The sequence below is a fragment of the Pseudophryne corroboree genome, chromosome 5, assembly GCF_028390025.1.
Source record: "Pseudophryne corroboree isolate aPseCor3 chromosome 5, aPseCor3.hap2, whole genome shotgun sequence".
NCBI lineage: Eukaryota > Metazoa > Chordata > Amphibia > Anura > Myobatrachidae > Pseudophryne > Pseudophryne corroboree.
In genome coordinates this window covers 81,118,012-81,140,504 of record NC_086448.1, presented here as the reverse complement: position 1 = coordinate 81,140,504, position 22,493 = coordinate 81,118,012, and the positions used below count along the sequence as shown (strand labels likewise).

At 45.4% G+C, this 22,493-nt stretch overlaps 1 protein-coding gene across 1 annotated transcript in view; it reads left to right on the top strand.

The window, feature by feature from the left end:
• The window catches only part of LOC134927234 (serum paraoxonase/arylesterase 2-like), a 48,911-nt gene extending 26,625 nt beyond the window's left edge, over window positions 1-22,286 (top strand). Inside the window, exons 6-9 of the mRNA XM_063921409.1 lie at window positions 1,746-1,946; window positions 6,944-7,025; window positions 9,744-9,872; window positions 20,054-22,286. Of these exons, the coding sequence (XP_063777479.1) occupies window positions 1,746-1,946; window positions 6,944-7,025; window positions 9,744-9,872; window positions 20,054-20,212 (571 nt within the window). The 3' untranslated portion in view covers window positions 20,213-22,286. The remainder of the gene's footprint in view (window positions 1-1,745; window positions 1,947-6,943; window positions 7,026-9,743; window positions 9,873-20,053) is intronic.
• The last annotated feature ends 207 nt before the right edge of the window (window positions 22,287-22,493 follow it).

The following is a 22,493-nucleotide window of genomic DNA, read 5'->3' as shown; positions in this document are numbered from 1 at the left end:
TGATTACTGCTTTAAAAAAAGCAACCCGCACCTCCAACTAACTCAGGGTGTGTACACACGGTGAGATCCTTGCTATGGCCGATTTTCACTTGCGATTTCTCTTGAACTCCCCGGAGACCAGCACCACCGATTTTGAGTAACTTTTCTTGAGATATGGACTATGTGTGCTTATGATTTTGGCTTATGTGAGATGTCATTGACATGTGAGATGATCTAGATAGTACACCGATCTAGCAAGGATTGACTTGCCTGCACAGTCTATCTTTTCTTGCGATGCCGACCATGCGGGACTGCGCATCGGGATCGCAAGTGGCATAACACCTTGCGATCTGCACTAACTTTTCTTGCAATTTTGACTATATAATCAAAATCGAAAGAAAATATCTCACCGTGTGTACACACCCTCAGACTTCATTAAATTCAGCCCTTAGATTTCAGTGGTTTGGGTGGGGGCTGTTCAAACTGAAATCTAAATTGCAGTGTACAAATAAAGCTGTCTTAAATTTGTGGGTTACATACAAAAGAAGCCAGTATTTTCCCTGCACAGAATATATACTCTCTCTCTCTCTCTCTCTCTCTCTCTATATATATATATATATGCGTGTGTATTTGCTCCCCTTACATGGCAACATGGTTTGTTCCAGTCACAAAGTTACTTGCTTTTTTTGCTTTGCTTACATGAATCCGGCCCAGTGTTGTTCTGCGTAAATTAGGGAACTAGTGTAAGATCTGCTAATCAGTAAGCAGAGGACTTCTTAGTGTAAAAAGCAATGGATTTACTGGCCATTCACATCATGCAGTGGGTGGATCAAGGTGTTTGTTTCTTCATGCCCCCTCCCCACTCAATCATTGAAGTGGGCGGGTCCTGATGAAGTGATTTTCCTCCTCGCATGATATACCCACCCCCTCATATCAGAGGGCAGTCTGCTCTCTAGGGATTCAGAGGTTTTGTGATCAACTTTCTGAAGAAGAATGAAAATATAATGTAATGCAAGCACGTGCAATTGTGGCTCTATATATAAAGATAAATATACTATAATGTTAGCTTATTTTTGGTCGGGGATGGGGGCCCATGAAGAGCTGCATATGGGCCCCTACCAGTCTTAAAATGTCCCTGTCTGCACCACAGGGAGAATTACTTGTTACACTCCAATGTCTCCTAGTTACAGTGCTGAGGGGAATGCAGTTAGTCCCAGAACTTATAGCGGGCATTTATCTCAAGTGTTAACAACCCAGCTCTATCCAATTCATGTCAGCTGTGAGACCGGAGAGTGCACTTAAAACCAGGGATGTGCGGTGAGGTAAATGGCTGAGGAGGCACTGGCTAGTACCAGAGCCAGATGTACACACAATGGGGGTCATTCCGAGCTGATCGTAGCTGTGCTAAATTTAGCACAGCTACGATCATTCACACTGACATGTGACACGCCGCCTTCCAGCCCCCTCCCGCCCAGCGACCAAAATGTGAAATGGGGGCATTATGCTGGGATTACTTACACATTATATATTTTTAAGACCATCACCAACATACCTTAGTGACAATTTTATTGGTAGGGACCCCACAAGTTAGTTGCCCTTAGTCTGGTTCTGTTGACTAGTAAAATAGTGCAATTTTTGGTAATTAGATGTAAGAGTAAAATGGGTACATTTTGCTTAGTTACTTTAACATTGACTGAGCAAATTGATATGTAATTGTATTGCATTAAAATATTATATACTTTGTCTTCTTCAATTTTTGTTTTCAGTGTGAATGACATTGTTGCAGTTGGACCTGAGAGCTTCTATGCCACTAATGATTTTTACTTCACGAATCACAATCTGAAACAAATGGAAATGTTAATTGGATTAACGTGGACAAACGTGGTGTATTACAGTCCAGGTGATGTCAGAGAAGTGGCATCAGGATTGTACAGTGGAAACGGAATTGCCATGTCAACCAATAAAAAGTATTTACTGTCTTTTACTACAGCTTTAACTTTTCATGATGCGTTTTCCTAAACTGTGAGTTAGAGGAAAACGTCAGCAGCAATTTCTTTCTTCCACTTTGGGGGACACTGCTACCTCGGGTATAGATAGCTCGTGCAGGAGTGGGCACTAAGGGGCAGATTTATCATAGCTAGGAGAGAGATGTAGTAACAGCCAATCAACTCCTGTCATTTTTCAAACACAGCCTGTAACATGACAGCTAGGAGCTGATTGGCAGGTACTTTATGTATCTCCAAGCTTTGGAAAATCTGCCCGTTAGTTTGAAGCTCCTCCACTTCTGTAACTCTTTGGCAGCAATTGGTCACTTTTTCAGGCCCTTATTATTCAGAAGTCCAAGGAACCATTTCTTTCAGACATTTCTTTTTTTTCTCCAAAATGTAAAATAAACTATTTGTTTAATTTTTCTTTTTCTTTTTTTTTAACAATTACCTGAGTTTTGGGAGACGTTTGAGACAACAACCTGACAGTTTTCATTTTCCACTAAGGTAAGTAGATAAAAGTACTCTTGAGATGGATACTGGTACACTGGAAATCCCACCCAAGGAGCCCACCTACCTTGGTCTACCGCAATTCCAATTCTGAATGCTGCTATTTTAAAAGAACAGCACAGATAAGAACCCTGAGGTCACTCTAAAATATATTTTTGCTGCAGAAGAAGAACAAGGCTGTGGAGAAGTGGTGTGAGCTGATTAGTAAGGGCCTACAATCTGGTAAGCCAAGATCATAATTGTTGGATGAGGCTATCCCAATAGTAGTCATAGCCTGTACAGAATCTCAGCTTTAGTTGTGGCTGCCAGTTAGACAATGGCTGAAATCCTTGGAAGCTAAGTCCAAAGAGACTTGAATCAGTTGAAGCTGACTATTTGGTCCTGAATTGGATAAAATAACATCCAAAGCAGCTGGAGTCAAGTGTGCTATCCTTCCAGTGAATACTATACAATGAGAAAGCAGAAGACAGTATTCCATATCTAGACACTAGGGTTAATTACAATTGAAATGTAAAAGTTTCACCGATATTCAAAAATTCTCAAACAGATCAAGATTTTACTCTTCAAGGGTCCCTTCCCTTTAAGTTTGGTCATGCTACCAAATAAATAAAAAATAGATTAAAAAAAATGCATAATGGGTCACTTTCCCACCCAGCAAGGCTGTGGTGGGAGCCCTCCCCTTGCTGTTTTTGGATCAGTGGACGAGATCCTCTTCAGTGGTGTGGGGCTGAGGTATAAGAAAGAGGCTAATTCTCCACGTATTCATCTTTACTCAGCTCATCATTTCTAAGAGTTGGAATCAGAAGGATGGTTCATCTTGTTGCCATCAAGTCTATAGTTTCTTCAGAAATGACTGATCTATTACCAAAGAGGCAAGAATATTTAGGCTTTAAATTGCTATACCCTTTTCTTGTGCAAAAACCTGAAGCCCCTAAACATCCATATCTAAGAATTGTTATTGAATTTATGCATGCATTTTCTGGAATCAGTTGTGGATAACAGTGAAGATGTTGGAATTGCAAGGATGCATCATAAACTATCAAATTTGAAACTTGTTCCTGTCCAGCACATGATTTCTCTGGGTCTACTCTTAGCCACCGCCCACCAGACCTCAGAGAGTATTTTTGCCAGAGAAAAATATCTACACCATTCAGAGAGTATATCTTCTATTGTGTGGTTCATGTGGTAAGTGGTACAGTATCTACTTTGGAAGCAGTGCAGTATCCACGTATCCACTCACAAACAATCCAGAATGAAATTCTAACCATGTGACCTAGATCCAACCAACTCTTAGGGGAGTAAGTTTCACACTGTCACTTAGCAGTCCCTCACATAGTGCTTGGGGTCGAAAGATCTCAATAAGGGTCATCACTTCTCACTCTGGTACTGGATCATAGTACTGGATCATGACAAATGCCAGCCTACTAGGATGGGGAGTGGTGACTCTAAATCCCTGAACTCAGGGAACTTTGTGCCACAAGGAGGCAAAGCACCTCATAAATGTGATAGGAGAGACTACCAAGCGTATGCACTGAACAGAATGCTATGTTCATACCGTTTATGCAGTCTTCATTCCATGAGTGGACAATTGGGATGCCAATTTCCTCCACAGGTATATAATTCATCACAGGGTATGGTCTCTCCACTCATAGAAGTGGAGTCAGCCAGAGGTAGAGACTAAGGTTTCATGGCTAATCCACAAGATGGACTGATACTGAAGGAGAACCAGGGATTCAAATGCATTCCTGGGGGTTGCATGTTGGACTTGTGGAACTATTGGTTAGTTTATCTCTTCATCCTGATAAATATGCTAATTTGGGATAAAAAAAAAATCCAAAAGAGCATGTGTTCCAGTAATCTTCATTGCACCAAACTAGCCAAGATCATCATGGTACGCCAACCTCTTGAACATGATGGCAGATCCATCATGGAGACTTTATCTAAGAAGAGATCTTCTTTATCAAGATTAAATAGGATTTAACACTGATGGCTTTAAGGGCTTGGCTGTTAGAGTCATGATCCTTAGGTCAATGGTTTTTCTAAGGAGAGTATCCAGATAACGATTAAAGCCAGGAAGCCAGTCTCTGCAAAAAAAATAAGTTATCACAGAGTATGATAAGCAAACCTGTGTGTTCACACTTCTCCCTTTTGCTTGGTGCTTCTTTTATCCTTTCTACAAAATAGTCTTAAAAGTCAGATGAAATTAACTATTACTCCTACGATTGAAATGGTTTTGCAGAGGGTTCTGCAAATTCACCCACCGTATATTCCACCAATAACTTCTACGGACTTGAATTTATATTACAGAGTCTTTGGAATTGATTAAGTTATAAATCCTTACTGGGAAACCAACCTTTTTACTGGTTACTTTCTTGGCTGGAAGAGTTGGCTGCTAAATCATGTAAATCAGCCCTCCTCATGTTTCCTGAGGATAGTGAAACCTTGCATACAGTACAAGGCAATCTTTTCATCATGACGTGGTCTCAGAATGTCACCTGCACCAGGACATTGTTGTCCCTACTCTTGGTCACAGCTTGTCTGTGGAGGGTGAAGAGTCTCTTTTCCTTGTGGGCTCTACACACCTACACCAGTGAACGACATGAACGTTCTCATTCATTAATGAACGAGAACTCGTTCATATTGATCAGTGTGTAGGCACCAACGATGAACGATGAACAGCCCTGCGCTCGTTCATCGTTGGTGCCAGGTCGCTTATGCATGCAAGCCAATATGGACAATCTCGTCCATATTAGCATGCACTGCTATGGAGCTGGGAGACAGGGGGAGTGAAGAAACTTCACTCACCCCCTGCCGCCGGGTCGCCCGCCGGCTGTATCGGCCGTCGGGCAGCTTAGCGGCGGGTCGCCTAATGTGTAGGGCCCATTAGACGTGATTAGAGCTCTGGTGGACAATATTTACAAGTGGCTCAGTGTGAGCATACCCTCCCCATTTGACAGCTTTGGTACATTCACAAGGTATCAGTGTCTCCCAAAGTGAAAGAAAGAAAAGAAGATTTTTGTACTTGCGTTAGTCTCTGATTCCATTTGGGGAAATACTGCACCGATTCCCTTCTTGTTGTGCACTGTTAATTGCATTGAGTTATTCTTGTTTGCTTGGTATTTTTGGTCTTGTACTATAAGCCTTGATTTGCTACAGAATTGGGCAGATTCACTGATTCAAACTGTGTGTCTACTTAGTCCGAGACCTCTATATCCAAGGTAGCAGTGTCCCCCAAATGGAATCAATTTATCTTTAATCATGCTTGTATTACACATGCAATTGATACATGATCTGGACAGATGGAGCCCAGTACACAGTATGGCAATATCTAGATCATTATCAAGTTGAATTATGTTGTCTCTTATTAAGTGATTTATAAAATAAGTTGATTTTATCCATACCCCATACCAGCATCTTACTTTGGTGTCTGTTCACTAATAAATGAACTGCTGTACAGGGATGTAATCATGCTCCCGACGCTTGGGATCCCGCCAGTCAGTATACAGACGCCGGAATCCTGACCCACTGGAAATTCCAACAGTCGCCATGCCGACTAACATGGGCTATTCCCACTCGTGGGTGTCCACCCAAGGGGCTTCGTTGCTCTTGCCAATCCCCCCCCCCCCCCTCCCTGTTACCAGACCGGGTCTAGGTTTCACATTACTGGTTGGGTGGTGTCAATGATCTTTGACTAGTCTGCGGCTGTGTTGATGTATGGTGATACTGCTGCCTTGATTTCAGTCATGAGTCTATTCCCATTTAATTTTAGCTACATTAAACATTAAGTTAGAGCACACACTGTATTCACTATTCAAAAGCACAGAGTATTTCAGGAGATATATATTGGAGAAAGGAACCTGTCTACCTGTGTGACTATGGGGCTTATGTATGGATGATTATTATTTGTGTGATATCCCCTGGAGAAAAAAACTGTTTTTGTAGGGTACCCGCAAATAATAAGCACTCCCCAAATGTATCCACAGACCACAGGGGACTGCAGCAGATTTCTGCTAACGTCACCCACAGTGAGGGGCTGCTCTCTTGCCAAAGCCGGGATCCTGGCGTCGGTATGGCGGTCACACAATACCAACCCATTTGAACACAGTGGGATGATATGATGCTCCGGTCAGACTGGTGCAGGGAGATTGTAGTGTGTATAGTACCTCTAAATTATCATATGTTCATACATCCAACTTCCTTGGGTCATCCCCTGTTTATGATTTAGATTTACTATATATAACATGAGAAAATAGTAAATACCATATCAATGTGACAAATTGGAATACAAGCCCTGATTATAGAGAACAGAAGTAGGTTACTTGTAGTTCTACATTTGTTGGCAAATCCCAGCATGCTTTGCCAGCCTAGGCCGAACCAGGTATAGAGCTCCATTGCGTTAGTACACATGCTGTATATGGAGAATGTCTGGGAGAAACATCTTTAACAGAATACATTTACATCTCTTAAAGGTATATCTATGCTGCTGATCTCACGGGTCATACAATTAGTGTGTTTGAAAAGCATTCAAACTGGTCACTGTCTCCAGTAAAGGTAACAATATGTATTCAATAGTGTTAATCCATACTTGTATACTATTTGCTTTAAAACATTTCATTTTTAAATCCCTTATACTTTGGTGGAGGGCCGTCCCATTGGACCTCAATTTTGTAAAGTAAGGGTCATGATCAGGGGTCAATGGTCAGGTTCCATCTTACCCTGCATTAATCCTCCTCCTGTCACCTTTCCTACCAAGATCTTGGCCTCATTGCCTCTCCTTCCGGCCTTCATCAAGAATATGTTCCCACTCCCAGGCCCCAAGCTTCCAGATCACGGACGCACATGTAGTGGCGTGGATGTGTAATGAGTCAGTGTGACTATTAATAAAACTGCCGGCTAAGGGTCCCGTAATAGTAGCGGGCCCCGGTGCAATGCAACAGCTGTGACACCGCAAGTTCCGCCACTGCAGTAAAGGCAGCCATTTTTTTTCTTCAATAGTCATGAGAAAGCCTCATATATTTTAAACTTCAATATGCAACCTTTCTGCGGTATAGAGAATGTTTGAAAACTATGGGCCCAATTCCGACTGGATAGCTGCAGCGGCAGCGATCACAGTCTAAAGCCCTTTGCAGAGGTCACCCGCGCACCCTGGGAGCCCAGTGAGATGATTAAAGCATCTCAGGGCTGCGATTGCATCTGATTGATTGACAGGCAGAGGCGGTCGCGAGGTGGAAGGGGACGTGCCAGCGGTGTTAGAACGCCGTTGGCGGAGCAAGGTCCGGACAATGCAGGTGATGTCACACGCAGCCGTTGCAACCCAGGAAGCGGTGGGTAGCCGCCTGCCAACGCGCAGGAGCTGCGCTATCATGGAGTTACTCACCAGGTGCAAAAGCATCGCCACCATGTGATGCTTTTGTACCTGTGCAGGGAGGGGGTTGGGGGGGGGGGGTAATAGGGCCTGACATGCGGGGCGGACTAGCCCTGTGCTGGGCGTCCCCCCCGCATGTCTGAGAAACTGATCATAGATGTGCTCAATTTAGCACAGCTACGATCAGATCTGAATTACCCCTATGTTGTACCTTAAAGAGGAATACATACCTTTTACCGGCGGCCGGGATCCCGGCTGTCATGCTCCAGACAGTGGCATGCTGGCCACCAGTATACCGGAAGCGGGGAGAGCGCTAGAAAGCTGCGGATTTTCATTGTGCATTGCGACCACCGGGATCTCGACAGGCGGTCTCGTGATCGCCTCCCCTTAAAAGATACATTATCTATATATTAATAGCAGAAAGATGACATTTATGAGTGACTTATTTCTCTGAGGCCATTGCCTGAGCAGTGCACATATTATACCAAATTCAAAGTCCTGGGCCCTCATTCAGCTTCAGTTGCAGTTTTGCTATATTAGCACACCTGCAACTGCTTGCGATCGCATGTCGCGGGCTGCCCAGCACAGGGTAAAGCCACCCAGCATGCAAATGGCCTGCGCAGCCTAGCTGCGAAGGCAGGCGCATCACTGCCATGTTTTTTGACGTCAAGCGGCCACCATAAAAATGGCTCTGCCCTTTTTCAAGGTCCCAGCCCCACAACGCCACATCGCAAATGCCTCTGCCTATCAATTGAGAGGCAGAGGTGTTCATTTCAATGCGATCGCATTGGATGGCCCGTGCACGCGCAGAACAGTCCCTGTGCATGTGCACTGGCCCAAAAATCGTCCAAATGTGATTGCATCACACAAGTAATGCATGCTGAATAGGGGCCTTGGTCCGTAGATTTGCAAAATTATATTGGCGTTGTAATTTGTTGCTTAGTTTCAGAGTTATGTGGCAAAACGTCTACCTGCCATTTGCAATGCATCACTATTGTGCTCTGGAAAATGTGGCAGTTGGTGAACTCTCCCGGTGCACCTGCTGGGTGACCTGTAAACTGTGACAGTTATTTGCAGCCACCCACTACGCAGGGATTTTTCAAAATTCGACTCATAAGGGGGCGAAAAAGGTGTAAAATGTTCTACACAGCAAACCTTTGCCCGGTTAACACCGGGCACATCAGCTAGTTATTATAATTATTATTATATACAAATGAATAGATACTTAATACAATTTATTGATCTGCATTTTCTCATGTCACAACTTATTTTATGAATTAAGTTGCATTTGACTAATTCATGAACAGCAATAATGAAATTGGGAAATGCTTCATTATATTTTGCAAATGACAAACATGTTTAGAAATAGTTACTGGATCTTACGTAGCATACGGTACAAGCTGACTTGTTATGAAATGATGGGGGTAATTCAGAGTTGATCGCAGCAGCAAATCTGTTAGCAGTTGGGCAAAACCATGTGCACTGCAGGGGAGGCAGATATAACATGTCCAGAGAGAGAGTTAGATTTGGGTGGGTTATATTGTTACTGTGCAGGGTAAATACCGGCTGCTTTATTTTTACACTGCAATTTAGATTTCAGTTTGAACACACCCCACCCAAATCTAACTCTCTCTGCACATGTTACATCTGCCCCCCCCCCTTGCAGTGCACATGGTTTTGCCCAACTGCTAACAAATTTGCTGCTGCGATCAACTCTGAATTAGGCCCGATGTTCATTATGATAAAAAACATTGAAGTCATTTAGTTTCAGTTACTAGATGTAGTTTCTGATCAGCTATATTTATTTCATATAGTCAAATGCAGCTAATAAAATGTCTGTACTGTTATAGTGTTAGGCCTTAATATGTTGCAATAACAATTTGATTTTATGATGTCTTTGCAAGGTGGTTGATGTGGATATAATCTTGGATAACCTGTCAGTAGACCCAGTTACCGGGGATATTTGGACGGCGGGACATCCAAGTCTGTATAGCGTGTTTGCGTATGATGAAGACAATCTCCCTGGATCAGAGGTCAGTATATAAACAAAAACAAGGAATACATACGTATTCCCGGCGGACCAGGATGCCGTCTGTCAGTATCCCTGCAGTGACATTCCGCTTGCCAGAATGCCGGCAGTGTAATGAATGCTATGAGTCCCCTTTGCGGTCTCGCAGTGCTGCGGCCTCGGGGGCTCGCCACAGGACCTATTCCAACTCTAAGAGTATCGTCGACACTCCCACGTGTGGGAATAGCCCCTGTGAGTCAGTATTCCGGTTGTCGGCTGTTGGGATTCCTGCGTCGGGGTCCAGGCTGCCGGGATCCCAACAGCCAGCAAATCGATTGCCTCCCCAGAAACACTACAACTTTAACCAAGTAGAAATTAAAAAGAGTCTAAACAGTATACAAAAATAACAAATAAATTAAATCTTATACAGTGTTTCCATTTACAAGTTTTTGTTTTTCCATTCAAAGAATAATGTGGCTATGATCAGGAATAGCGTTTCTTTTTTTCTGAGTATACGTAGTACAGTGGTTCCCAAACTGTGAGCCGTGGCACCCTGGGGTGCCTCGGGACACTTGCAGGGGTGCCCTTGGTTGGTGGTCCAGGACCAATTCAAATTATTTATGGCCAATATAATAGGCAAAACCAGTGCTGGTGGCTGCCAGTCATAAAATATGGGGACAAACAGAAGCAAATCTTGTCCCTCACCACACAACTGACCCTAAGGATGACATATAAACACGATAAACTTATTTTAATGTTTCTTTCTAAATTTCTCAATAAGAAATTTTTGGCCTAGGGGTGCCGTGAAAAAAATTCTGATACTCTAATGCGCCGTGATTCAAAAAAGTTTGGAAACCACTGACGTAGTGTAATGTGATTATTGGAATCGGGATAAATAACCTTGTGGTGTTTTGTTACCTTTCATGATATGTTTCTACAATACAGATGTGTGCTCATACACCTAGCCTCAATATGCCATACGGTGTGACTGAGACGCTTCCAGAGGTGTAGTGTTTTAGCAGACGCAGCCAAACACCACTTAAAAGGGGTTATTCAGAGTTGTTAGCAAACCAAAAAAGTTAGCAATTGGGCAAAACCATGCTGCACTGCAGGTAGGGCGGATGTAACATGTGCAGAGAGAGTTATGGTGCCCATACACTTGTGAGATATCTGGTACAACCCTTCGATTTCATCGCAGGATTGTATGCACATCGAATGTGTCCCCCGATGCGATGCGCGTACACGCTGGTCGAATCTCGCATCTCAAGATATTATGTGCTGCACTTAATATTTATCGGATCGCACATGCGATCGCATGCTGTTTTTACCACATTCGATTTATCGCACTGCGATGTGATGTGCGATCTGTGAGGTATTTAGCTCACTTCCTGGACACTCCCCTCCACCCATTTCTGGTCACCCGATTTTTGGTTGCAAGGGGCATGTAAAAAATCGCGTGATTGTATGCGCATCGAATACACACAAAAAATCACTTTCAATGCGATTTATCGCATGGGGAGCTTCAAGGGAAATCGAAGCGCAATATCGCATGGCGGTCAATCGCACAAGTGTATGGGCACCATTAGATTTGAGTGGGGCCAGGTGTGTTCAAACTGAAATCTAAATTGCAGTGTAAAAATTAAGCAGCCAGTATTTACCCTGCACAGAAACAATATACCCCACCCAAATCTAACTCTCTCTGCACATGTTACATCTGCCACACCTGCAGTACACATGGTTTTGCCCAATTGCTGACCTGGCGCATGGGACTAAAGACACAGGGCCTAAATCAGACCTGATCGCTAGGCTGCGTTTTTGTACAGCCTGTGATCAGGTGTAAACTGCGCATGCACCGCAAAGCGCAGGTACAAAGCGGATCACCGCTCAGCGATGGGTTTGTGCGAAGGATCTATTCGCACGGGCGTTCGCAAGTCACTGTCGGTATTCTGATCACTTCTATTCCAAGCGCCAGGATCCTGATACCATCCCATAGTATGATATGTCAATTGTACTATGTTCACATGTTACAATCTCGACATATCATCCCTGGTGAACCACGGCTGCAGCGGCCCTAGAGTGCTCCCATGTCTCACAAGCTGCGCCCTCCTTCCTCTTGTTCCATCCCTTCCCCTTAAGTCACAAAACTAAGTTAATAGGTGATTGCATGTAATTATGTCTATGCAGACCGGTCATTATGTCACTTTATTACTTTGTTTAACAGCTCTATACAGCAATGACGAGCGGTGAGGTCAGTGCCTGGGGAGGCACTGGATGATTCACCCCCCCACCCCCCCATGGAGAAAAAACAAAAACCAATTGGGGCTCCCCATACTTAAACAAAACCAGCATCAGGCTGAACCAGCTAGGGGGAGTAATGCCATAACAGGGGAGACACTCAGTGTGGGGTCCCCCTTCCATCACATTAACCCCTTCAATGGTTTGCCCGGAAATCTTCCGGGTTAGCCAGGGCTGGCAATTCCGGAAGATCACCGGGCATACTACTGACTGATTCTCCAGGGACAGCCGTGCAGCGTGCACGGCGCCCAGTAATCAGTAGACTCCATTATGGAGTTTAGCCCGTCCCCTGGAGTCCTATTGGCCGGGGGGCGGGCTTAGCAGTAAAATGGCTTATGCTGATTCCCGGGCGCCGCAAAGTGGCCGGAAATCGGCGCTGGGGCTCGCAATCTGCACGGGCGATCATCAGACGCCCTGCCCCTTCAGTCGCCCCCCGCTCCGACTTCAATTTAAAAACACACCCCTCAGGGTGTGTTTTTAGATTGAAAACTTGCCACTGATGGGGATTAAACTCCCACCGAACCAGTCAGGGCTGGAATTCCTCTAAAAGTGGGGAGAAAATAAGTGGAGTCCCGCCTCCCGAGCAACAACCAGTGAAAGCCCAGTGCTATGCCCCACACCCCTGGTGGCGGTGGGTGTGGGGTTCATGACATACTAATATTGTTCTTTACAGGTGGCCTCCAGATCCCAACAAGCCTTGGAGAACCACAAGTGCCTGCATGCCCAGACATTCAGGGCCCGCTGGCACCTGTAGTCCTTCTGTAAAGAAATTATTAAAATAAATACAAGACACACTTTATTTTAAAAAGTTTATTATACAGGGTCTTCACCTGGGGGCGGCGAACTTTATGGCAGCTCTTTTCCATGACCGCCGTCTCCCCAGGACTTCTGGAGTCTTCTGTCTTCACTTGGGGGGCTGCCGCCTCCCTAGGGTTCCGCGTATCCATCACTGGACAGCTGTATCCAGTGACAGATAAACTGTCCAATCACATCTGCTTGACAGGGGCGTGCTTTCATGTGCAGTGAAACCACGCCTCTGTCACCGAGGCACTTAAACTAGTGCCGCTTTACATGTTATTTTCAATGGGCTTTTACTGCCCATGGCTTGGCCCTGCCCCCGTCCGCCCCCCGCTCCAGCAGCTTTCCTATTGTCAACGGGAGGCACCGCTATCGGTGCCTGTGCCTCCCAAACCTAATTTTAAAGTAAAAATGGTACTATAATACAAAGCAGATACTATTATCTTCTTTGTATTATTTTAACCACTAATGACAGGGGAGACAGGCACGTCCCTGCTGTATAGCCCTATAAAAAAAACATGAATACAGGTTGAGTCTCCCATATGCAAAATGCTTGGGACCAGGAGTATTTTGGATTTCTGATTTTTACATGTTTCGCTATATTTGCTTACCATAATGAGATATATTGGGGATGGGACCCAAGCCTAGACTCAGAACGCATTGATGTTTCATATACACCTTATATAGATGTGTTCCTGCTCATCCTACAAGTTAATCACTAATTTGGCGTGATAAGCATGCCCGCAGGTGTGCATTGGCATCATGCACCCACGATCAATATTATTGTATAGTGCTTGTGTTGCCGCAGACGGGCGCAAATGGTTGCAATTATGGCAAATTCGCGCCTGTGACTCATTTGCGGGTAAGATTAACGCTGGACATCTGCATATAGCCTGAAGGTCATTTTATACAATATTTTTTTAGAATGTTGTGCTTGATAAAAAAAAAAGCCCAATATATGTGTGGAAGTAAAGCAAGAAAACAAGTAACTTTGTATCTGGAACAAACCATGTTGCTATGCAAGGGGAGCAAATACATTTATATTGTTTCTGTGCAGGGCAAATATTGTCTGCTTTTGCATGTAGCCCACAAATGTTAGAGAACTTTATTTTTACACTGCAATTTAGATTTCAGTTTGGACACACCCCAGCCACATCTAACTTTCTCTGCCATACTTACAGACTTCCCAGTTGTCCCATGCGGTAAAACAGGAGGTGTGGCATCAGCATGGGTGGGCAGTTTAGGGTGTGAACGCACAATTGCATCATAGTTGCCCCGCCCACTGCTATTCAGTGCCCAGATTACTGGCATTATATAGCATGGAGGCGCTGCTACAATGATCATCGGACTCCCCAGATCGCCCACTTTTAAGGACAGCAGAAGGGAACTGCGGGAGGTTGCAGGGAAGGGTGGGGGTGGTGGTGTGAGGCAGGCTCAGGGAGACTTGCCTACCTTTATGGGGGCCAGGAGTACCACCCGATTTTTAGAATCCTCCCGGCCGATGCATGAGAGAAGGCAAGTATGCACTCTGCACATGTTACATCTGCCTCACCTACAGTGCAGCCAGTCGCTTGCTTTTTTTGCTTTACTTACAAACATGAATCATTGAACCATCAGAAAACAAAGGTGTCACTCAGAGCCGGATTAAGGTGACGGGGGGCCCAGGGCACTTCAGACAGTGGGGCCCCTAATACAGAAGCAGGAAGATGAATCATATAATCACAAGTAGATATACAGAACAGCGTCACTCAAGGACCTCACAGGCCGGATCAAGAAAACCGCAAGAAGCTGTTCAACATATTCCTTCAGAGGTCCATGAGTGTTGCTGTTTGGTGTGTGTGTGTGTGTGTGTGTGTGTGTGTGTGTGTGTGTGTGTGTGTGTGTGTGTGTGTGTGCGCACTAGTGATGTGCACCGGACATTTTTCGGGTTTTGTGTTTTGGTTTTGGATTCGGTTCCGCGGCCGTGTTTTGGATTCGGACGCGTTTTGGCAAAACCTGCCTGAAATTTTTTTGTCGGATTCGGGTGTGTTTTGGATTCGGGTGTTTTTTTACAAAAAACCCTCAAAAACAGCTTAAATCATAGAATTTGGGGGTCATTTTGATCCCATAGTATTATTAACCTCAATAACCATAATTTCCACTCATTTTCAGTCTGTTCTGAACACCTCACACCTCACAATATTATTTTTAGTCCTAAAATTTGCACGAGGTCGCTGGATGACTAAGCTAAGCGACCCAAGTGGCCGACACAAACACCTGGCCCATCTAGGAGTGGCACTGCAGTGTCAGACAGGATGGCACTTCAAAAAAATAGTCCCCAAACAGCACATGATGCAAAGAAAAAAAGAGGCGCAATGAGGTAGCTGTGTGACTAAGCTAAGCGACCCAAGTGGCCGACACAAACACCTGGCCCATCTAGGAGTGGCACTGCAGTGTCAGACAGGATGGCAGATTTAAAAAATAGCCCCCAAACAGCACATGATGCAAAGAAAAAAAGAGGTGCACCAAGGTCGCTGGATGGCTAAGCTAAGCGACCCAAGTGGCCGACACAAACACCTGGCCCATCTAGGAGTGGCACTGCAGTGTCAGACAGGATGGCAGATTTAAAAATAGTCCCCAAACAGCACATGATGCAAAGAAAAAAAGAGGTGCACCAAGGTCGCTGGATGGCTAAGCTAAGCGACCCAAGTGGCCGACACAAACACCTGGCCCATCTAGGAGTGGCACTGCAGTGTCAGACAGGATGGCAGATTTAAAAAATAGTCCCCAAACAGCACATGATGCAAAGAAAAAAAGAGGTGCACCAAGGTCGCTGGATGGCTAAGCTAAGCGACCCAAGTGGCCGACACAAACACCTGGCCCATCTAGGAGTGGCACTGCAGTGTCAGACAGGATGGCAGATTTAAAAAATAGTCCCCAAACAGCACATGATGCAAAGAAAAAAAAGAGGCGCACCAAGGTCGCTGGATGGCTAAGCTAAGCGACCCAAGTGGCCGACACAAACACCTGGCCCATCTAGGAGTGGCACTGCAGTGTCAGACAGGATGGCAGATTTAAAAAATAGTCCCCAAACAGCACATGATGCAAAGAAAAAAAGAGGCGCACCAAGGTCGCTGGATGGCTAAGCTAAGCGACCCAAGTGGCCGACACAAACACCTGGCCCATCTAGGAGTGGCACTGCAGTGTCAGACAGGATGGCAGATTTAAAAAATAGTCCCCAAACAGCACATGATGCAAAGAAAAAAAGAGGTGCACCAAGGTCGCTGGATGGCTAAGCTAAGCGACCCAAGTGGCCGACACAAACACCTGGCCCATCTAGGAGTGGCACTGCAGTGTCAGACAGGATGGCAGATTAAAAAAATAGTCCCCAAACAGCACATGATGCAAAGAAAAAAAGAGGTGCACCAAGGTCGCTGGATGGCTAAGCTAAGCGACCCAAGTGGCCGACACAAACACCTGGCCCATCTAGGAGTGGCACTGCAGTGTCAGACAGGATGGCAGATTAAAAAAATAGTCCCCAAACAGCACATGATGCAAAGAAAAAAAGAGGTGCAAGATGGAAGCTGTGTGACTAAGGTAAGCGACACAAGTGGCCGACACAAACACCTGGCCCATCTAGGAGTGGCACTGCAGTGTCAGACAGGATGGCACTTCCAAAAAATAGTCCCCAAACAGCACATGATGCAAAGAAAAAAAGAGGCGCAATGAGGTAGCTGTGTGACTAAGCTAAGCGACCCAAGTGGCCGACACAAACACCTGGCCCATCTAGGAGTGGCACTGCAGTGTCAGAAGGGATGGCACTTCCAAAAATAGTCCCCAAACAGCACATGATGCAAAGAAAAATGAAAGAAAAAAGAGGTGCAGGCATCGCAACCGACACAATTGGACTCTCCTTGGGGATTTGTGATTTAGAAGAACGCACAGTTCTTTGCTGTGCTTTCGCCATCTTAACTCTTTTAAGTTTTCAAGCAGGAGGATGAGTGCTTCCATCCTCATGTGAAGCTGTACCACTAGCCTTGAACATAGGCCAGGCCCTCAGCCATTCCTTGCCACTCCGTGTCGTAAATGGCACATTGGCAAGTTTACGCTTCTCCTCAGACGATTTTGATTTAGATTTTTGGGTCATTTTACTGAGCTTTATTTTTTTGGATTTTACATGCTCTCTACTATGACATTGGGCATCGGCCTTGGCAGACGACGTTGATGGCATTTCATCGTCTCGGCCATGACTAGTGGCAGCAGCTTCAGCACGAGGTGGAAGTGGATCTTGATCTTTCCCTATTTTACCCTCCACATTTTTGTTTTCCATTTTTTAATGTGTGGAATTATATGCCAGTAATATATCAATAGCAATGGCCTACTACTATATATACTGCGCACAACTGCACCACAGGTATGGATGGATAGTATACTTGACGACACAGAGGTAGGTAGAGCAGTGGCCTACTGTACCGTACTGCTATATATTATATACTGGTGGTCAGCAAACTGTGCAAAACTGAAATGCACCACAGGTATGGATGGATAGTATACTTGACGACACAGAGGTAGGTAGAGCAGTGGCCTACTGTACCGTACTGCTATATAGTATGTACTGGTGGTCAGCAAACTGTGCAAAACTGAAATGCACCACAGGTATGGATGGATAGTATACTTGACGACACAGAGGTAGGTAGAGCAGTGGCCTACTGTACCGTACTGCTATATATTATATACTGGTGGTCAGCAAACTGTGCAAAACTGAAATGCACCACAGGTATGGATGGATAGTATACTTGACAACACAGAGGTAAGTAGAGCAGTGGCCTACTGTACCGTACTGCTATATAGTATATACTGGTGGTCAGCAAACTGTGCAAAACTGAAATGCACTACAGGTATGGATGGATAGTATACTTGACGACACAGAGGTAGGTAGAGCAGTGGACTACTGTACCGTACTGCTATATATATATAGTTATACTGGTGGTCAGCAAAATTCTGCACTGTCCTCCTACTATATACACTACAATGCAGCACAGATATGGAGCGTTTTTCAGGCAGAGAACGTATAATACTGGTGGTCACTGGTCAGCAAAACTCTGCACTGTCCTCCTACTATATAATACTGCTGGTCCCCAGTCCCCACAATAAAGCAATTAGCACACTGAGCACAGATATTTGCAGCACACTGAGCACAGATATTTGCAGCACACTGAGCACAGTCAGATATGGAGCGTTTTTAAGGCAGAGAACGTAGATATTTGCACAATTTGCAGCCCACTGAACATAGAAACTGAGAGGACGCCAGCCACGTCCTCTCACGATCATCTCCAATGCACGAGTGAAAAATGGCGGCGACGCACGGCTCCTTATATAGAACACGAATCTCGCGAGAATCCGACCACAGGATGATGACGTTCGGGCGCGCTCGGGTTAACCGAGCAAGGCGGGAGGATCCGAGTCTGCCTCGGACCCGTGTAAAATGGGTGAAGTTCTGGGGGGTTCGGATCCCGAGGTTCCGAACCCGCTCATCACTAGTATACACATAGGATAGATTGCTGAGATGTCCGGCAATCATATACAACATTCAAACTGCGGGGGTGCCTGGCATAGAGGTGTAATATAACGAGGTGTATGTAGTCGGCACTCCACAGACTTGCAACAGATTCAACAAATCTGTGGTCTGTTGAATCGGTTGTAAGTCTGTGGAGTACCGACTACATACACCTCGTTCTATATATATACATATATATATGTATATATATATATACACACATAAATATATATACTATATATACATATATATACACTATATATACACATAAATATATAGACTATATACACATAAATATATAGACTATATATACATAAATATATACATAAATATATACATATATATATATATATATATATATACACATAAATATATAGACTATATACACATAAATATATATATATATATATATATATATATATATATATATATATATATATATAATGACCGGCAGCCTAAGATTAAAATTTCAATTATAGCAGCATGGGGAAAACAATCTTATTAAGCCAGTCTTACTGTTGTGCAGACAGGCTGCTGTGACAGGACTCCACATGCCGCCCCCGGGATCCAGCCTTCCTCCGCTCCGTCTAAGTTCTTTTCTGTTATGCAGCCTGCGCGCCCAGCCAATGACTGAGCCGCAGGCTGCTATTTCGCACACTATTGGACTACCGTCTTGTAGTGCTGTGCGGCGCTGGCTCCGTCTGTTCATTTGCACGTTAAGCGGGGAGCTGGGGCCGCAGCACCGCAGATCGGATCAGTAAGAGAGATCCGATCTGTGGTGGGTGGTAGGGGGCCCTTTTAGAAAGGGGGGCCTGGGGTACTAAACTCCTGGACCCCCCGCTTAATCCAGCTCTGGTGTCACTATCCCAGGGTTCCGGTAAGAATGGTCGACCATGTTATGGTCGACAGTCATTAGGTCGACCACTATTGGTCGACATTGACATGGTCGACGCATGGGAATAGTCGACGCATGAAAAGGTGGACATGGATTTTTGAACTGTTTTTGATGTAATTTTTTCTGTAACATGACCAGGAACCCCAATTACTGTACCACGTCCCCTTGCCCTGCTGCTGCACTCGGCACAGGTTACCATTCCCAAGCAGAGTCCATGTGGATGGTAAAGTATGGAAATTCTAAAAAGCTATTTGAAAAAGAAAAAAAGCCATGTCGACCTTTCCATGTGTCGACCATGTGTCCATGTCGACCAATAGTGGTCGACCTAATGACTGTCAAACATAACATGTTCGACCATCCAAACGGATACCCTATCCCAGTGGGTGTGGGAGACTCAACCTGTACTACGCTTTTAATGAGTATTCCTAAAGTCCTATAAATGATTTAGCACTGATAATCTAAACAGAATGTACGTAATTACACACTGATTCTTTCATTTTCAACATTGGCAGCACGGATGATGTAATGGTCAGCATTATTGCCTAACAAGACTTGGGTTTTCTGTAGTTCCCACCAAGGCACTGAGTGGAGTTTGTATGTTCTTCCCATGATCAGAAAATATCTGTGATGCATTAGGTGACCCATACTGTATATAACAAATACACACGTTATTCTGTTGCAGGTTATCCGCGTACAGAACATTCACTCCGACAATCCTGTTGTGACCAAGGTGTATGCCAACAACGGGTCAGTGCTCCAGGCGTCATCCTGCGCTGCCAGATACAAGAAGAAGCTGCTTGTGGGCTCAGTATTCCATAAGGCTCTATACTGTGAACTGTAACAGGCCGCCCGGACACTGGAACGCTGCCCAAATGGCAAACGGAACCTCGTTTTGTGAATTACAATGTACAAAGGGCCTAATTCAGATGTGTTGTGGTTGCTATCGCTTCCTTTGAAGCAGCAGAGACAGCGCTGTATGGTGATGCAGCAGGAGGTGTCTATTACAAGCAGACGTCTCCTGCTGCAGTAATGATCCGACCTGTGTCTTAGGAAGCAGCATCGGATCACTCAGTCACCATCGGATGGCTTATGGCACCTGTGGTGCCGCGCAAGCCGCCCGTCACAGAGGCCATGACCTCTTCCCATCTCCAAAACGGTGTCGCTGCCCTCTCCCCACCCCCTGAATGGCAGCAGGCTATCAATCACTCACAGGGGGTGATTCAGACCTGATCGTAGATGTGCTAAATTTAGCACATCTACGATCAGCTTCCCTGACATGCGGGGGGACGCCCAGCACAGGGCTAGTCTGGCCCTCCCCCCCGTCGCACAGGTACAAAAGCATTGCACAGCAGTGATGCTTTTGTACTTGAAGAGTTGCTCCAAGCCAGCGCAGCTCTTACGCGCTGGCAGTGAGCTACTCAGTGCTGCCCGGGTCGCATCGGCTGCGTGTGAGGACACGCAGCCGCCGCCGCGGTCCGCCCTCCCCAACGGTCCAGGCACGCCTGCGTTGCCCGGACCGCGCCCCCCTAAATGGTAAACACCACCGGCCCGCCCCATCACGCCCAGTGACCGCCTCTGCCTGTCAATCAGGCAGAGGCGATCGCAGGGCTAAGACAACCGTCAACTGCGCAGTTCAGACCTGATTGCTGCTGTGCGCACAGCAGCGATCAGGTCTGAGTTAGCCCCATAGTCTGCTGCTATCCAGCTTCCAACGTTGAAGGACAAGATCACGCACTCGTAGAACGGATCCCGCACATGTGCAGAGTACAGAATATTGGTACTTTTCGCATGATAGCGCAGGAACGACTGCACCTGAATAACCCCTAAAATGCACACACACATGACAGGATAATACAAATCATACAATTATACCCCATGGACGTGGTAATCCTGGCAACACATCTGAATAAAGTAAATGAGCATGCACAATAGAAGAGAAGTTGGGAGAGTAATTAGAAGTAGAATCAGAGGCGCAGTGACTCCATGTTTACAGATACAAAAATGTTTAAAGTTGTTTGGTTTATAATTATTGGGGTAGATTCTGTGTCGGGGGCAGCAGGTAAATCTGCACCGGGGCAATTGCTGTGTAACAATAAAGCTTCCAGCATTTCTGGGCTACGTGTAAATGCACCATGTGATGGAACACATCTCTGACCCCCATGCTGATGCCCCATACACGTCTGCTCTAGTTGTACTCATTGCTGCTGATATGGAGGAAGCGACGTCATTAAACACTTAACTGACGATTTTTTCCCAAAAAAACTGCTCAGAAATTGTCGGGGGGTTTATGAGTGAATTAGATGAAGAATATGAAATTAACCTTATCCAAAATGATTTTAGTTTAAAAAAGAAAAACATTTGTTTTTACAATCATCGGAACATCGGACTGGAAGATCGGTAACATCGGAACATCGATAACATTGTAACCTTACTTTTTACACCCAAGACAGCTGCCAGGTACACAGGGGGGATGGGGGGCTTTGTTTACACTTTCCCAGCGGCTACCATAGTCTGCAGCCGCTGGGAGGGGGGTCCTGTCGTGCATGGCAACACTGAGGGGAGGGGGCGGGAAGGCAGAGGTACCTTCTGGTCCCTCTGACAGTAGCAGCGGGGGGGAAGTTTCCCTTCCCTGCCGCTGCTAACACTGTTTATCTGACTGGTCGCATCCTGTGTGACCCGATCAGATGAGACACCTGCTGGTGTGGTCGCATCTGATGCAACCATGCCAAGCAAGTGGTTAAATAAGTAATTGTGTCCTATGTGGTAATGTCTGCCCACAGCGGCTGTTGGTTCTCAGAGGGGATCTGCACGTACAACAGCAGTGACAGGGACACAAGGGTTAGCACTGTAATAGCCCTTCCATAAAATCTTTTTTATTGTAATATGGAACCAATAAACAGAACATAAAGCATCAATGTCTGCAGTCACTGATCAATTCATCCAAACACACAGAGGAATACATATGATTTACTTGCTGTCGGGATGGTGTGTGTCGGTATCCCGACAGCGGCATACCGGCAGCAATCGCAGCCAGTCCCCTCGCAGGCTTGCTGCGCACGCCATGCATCGGGCCCGGTGGTGAACTTCGATAGCCACAGGTTCTATTCCCACTTGGGTGGTGG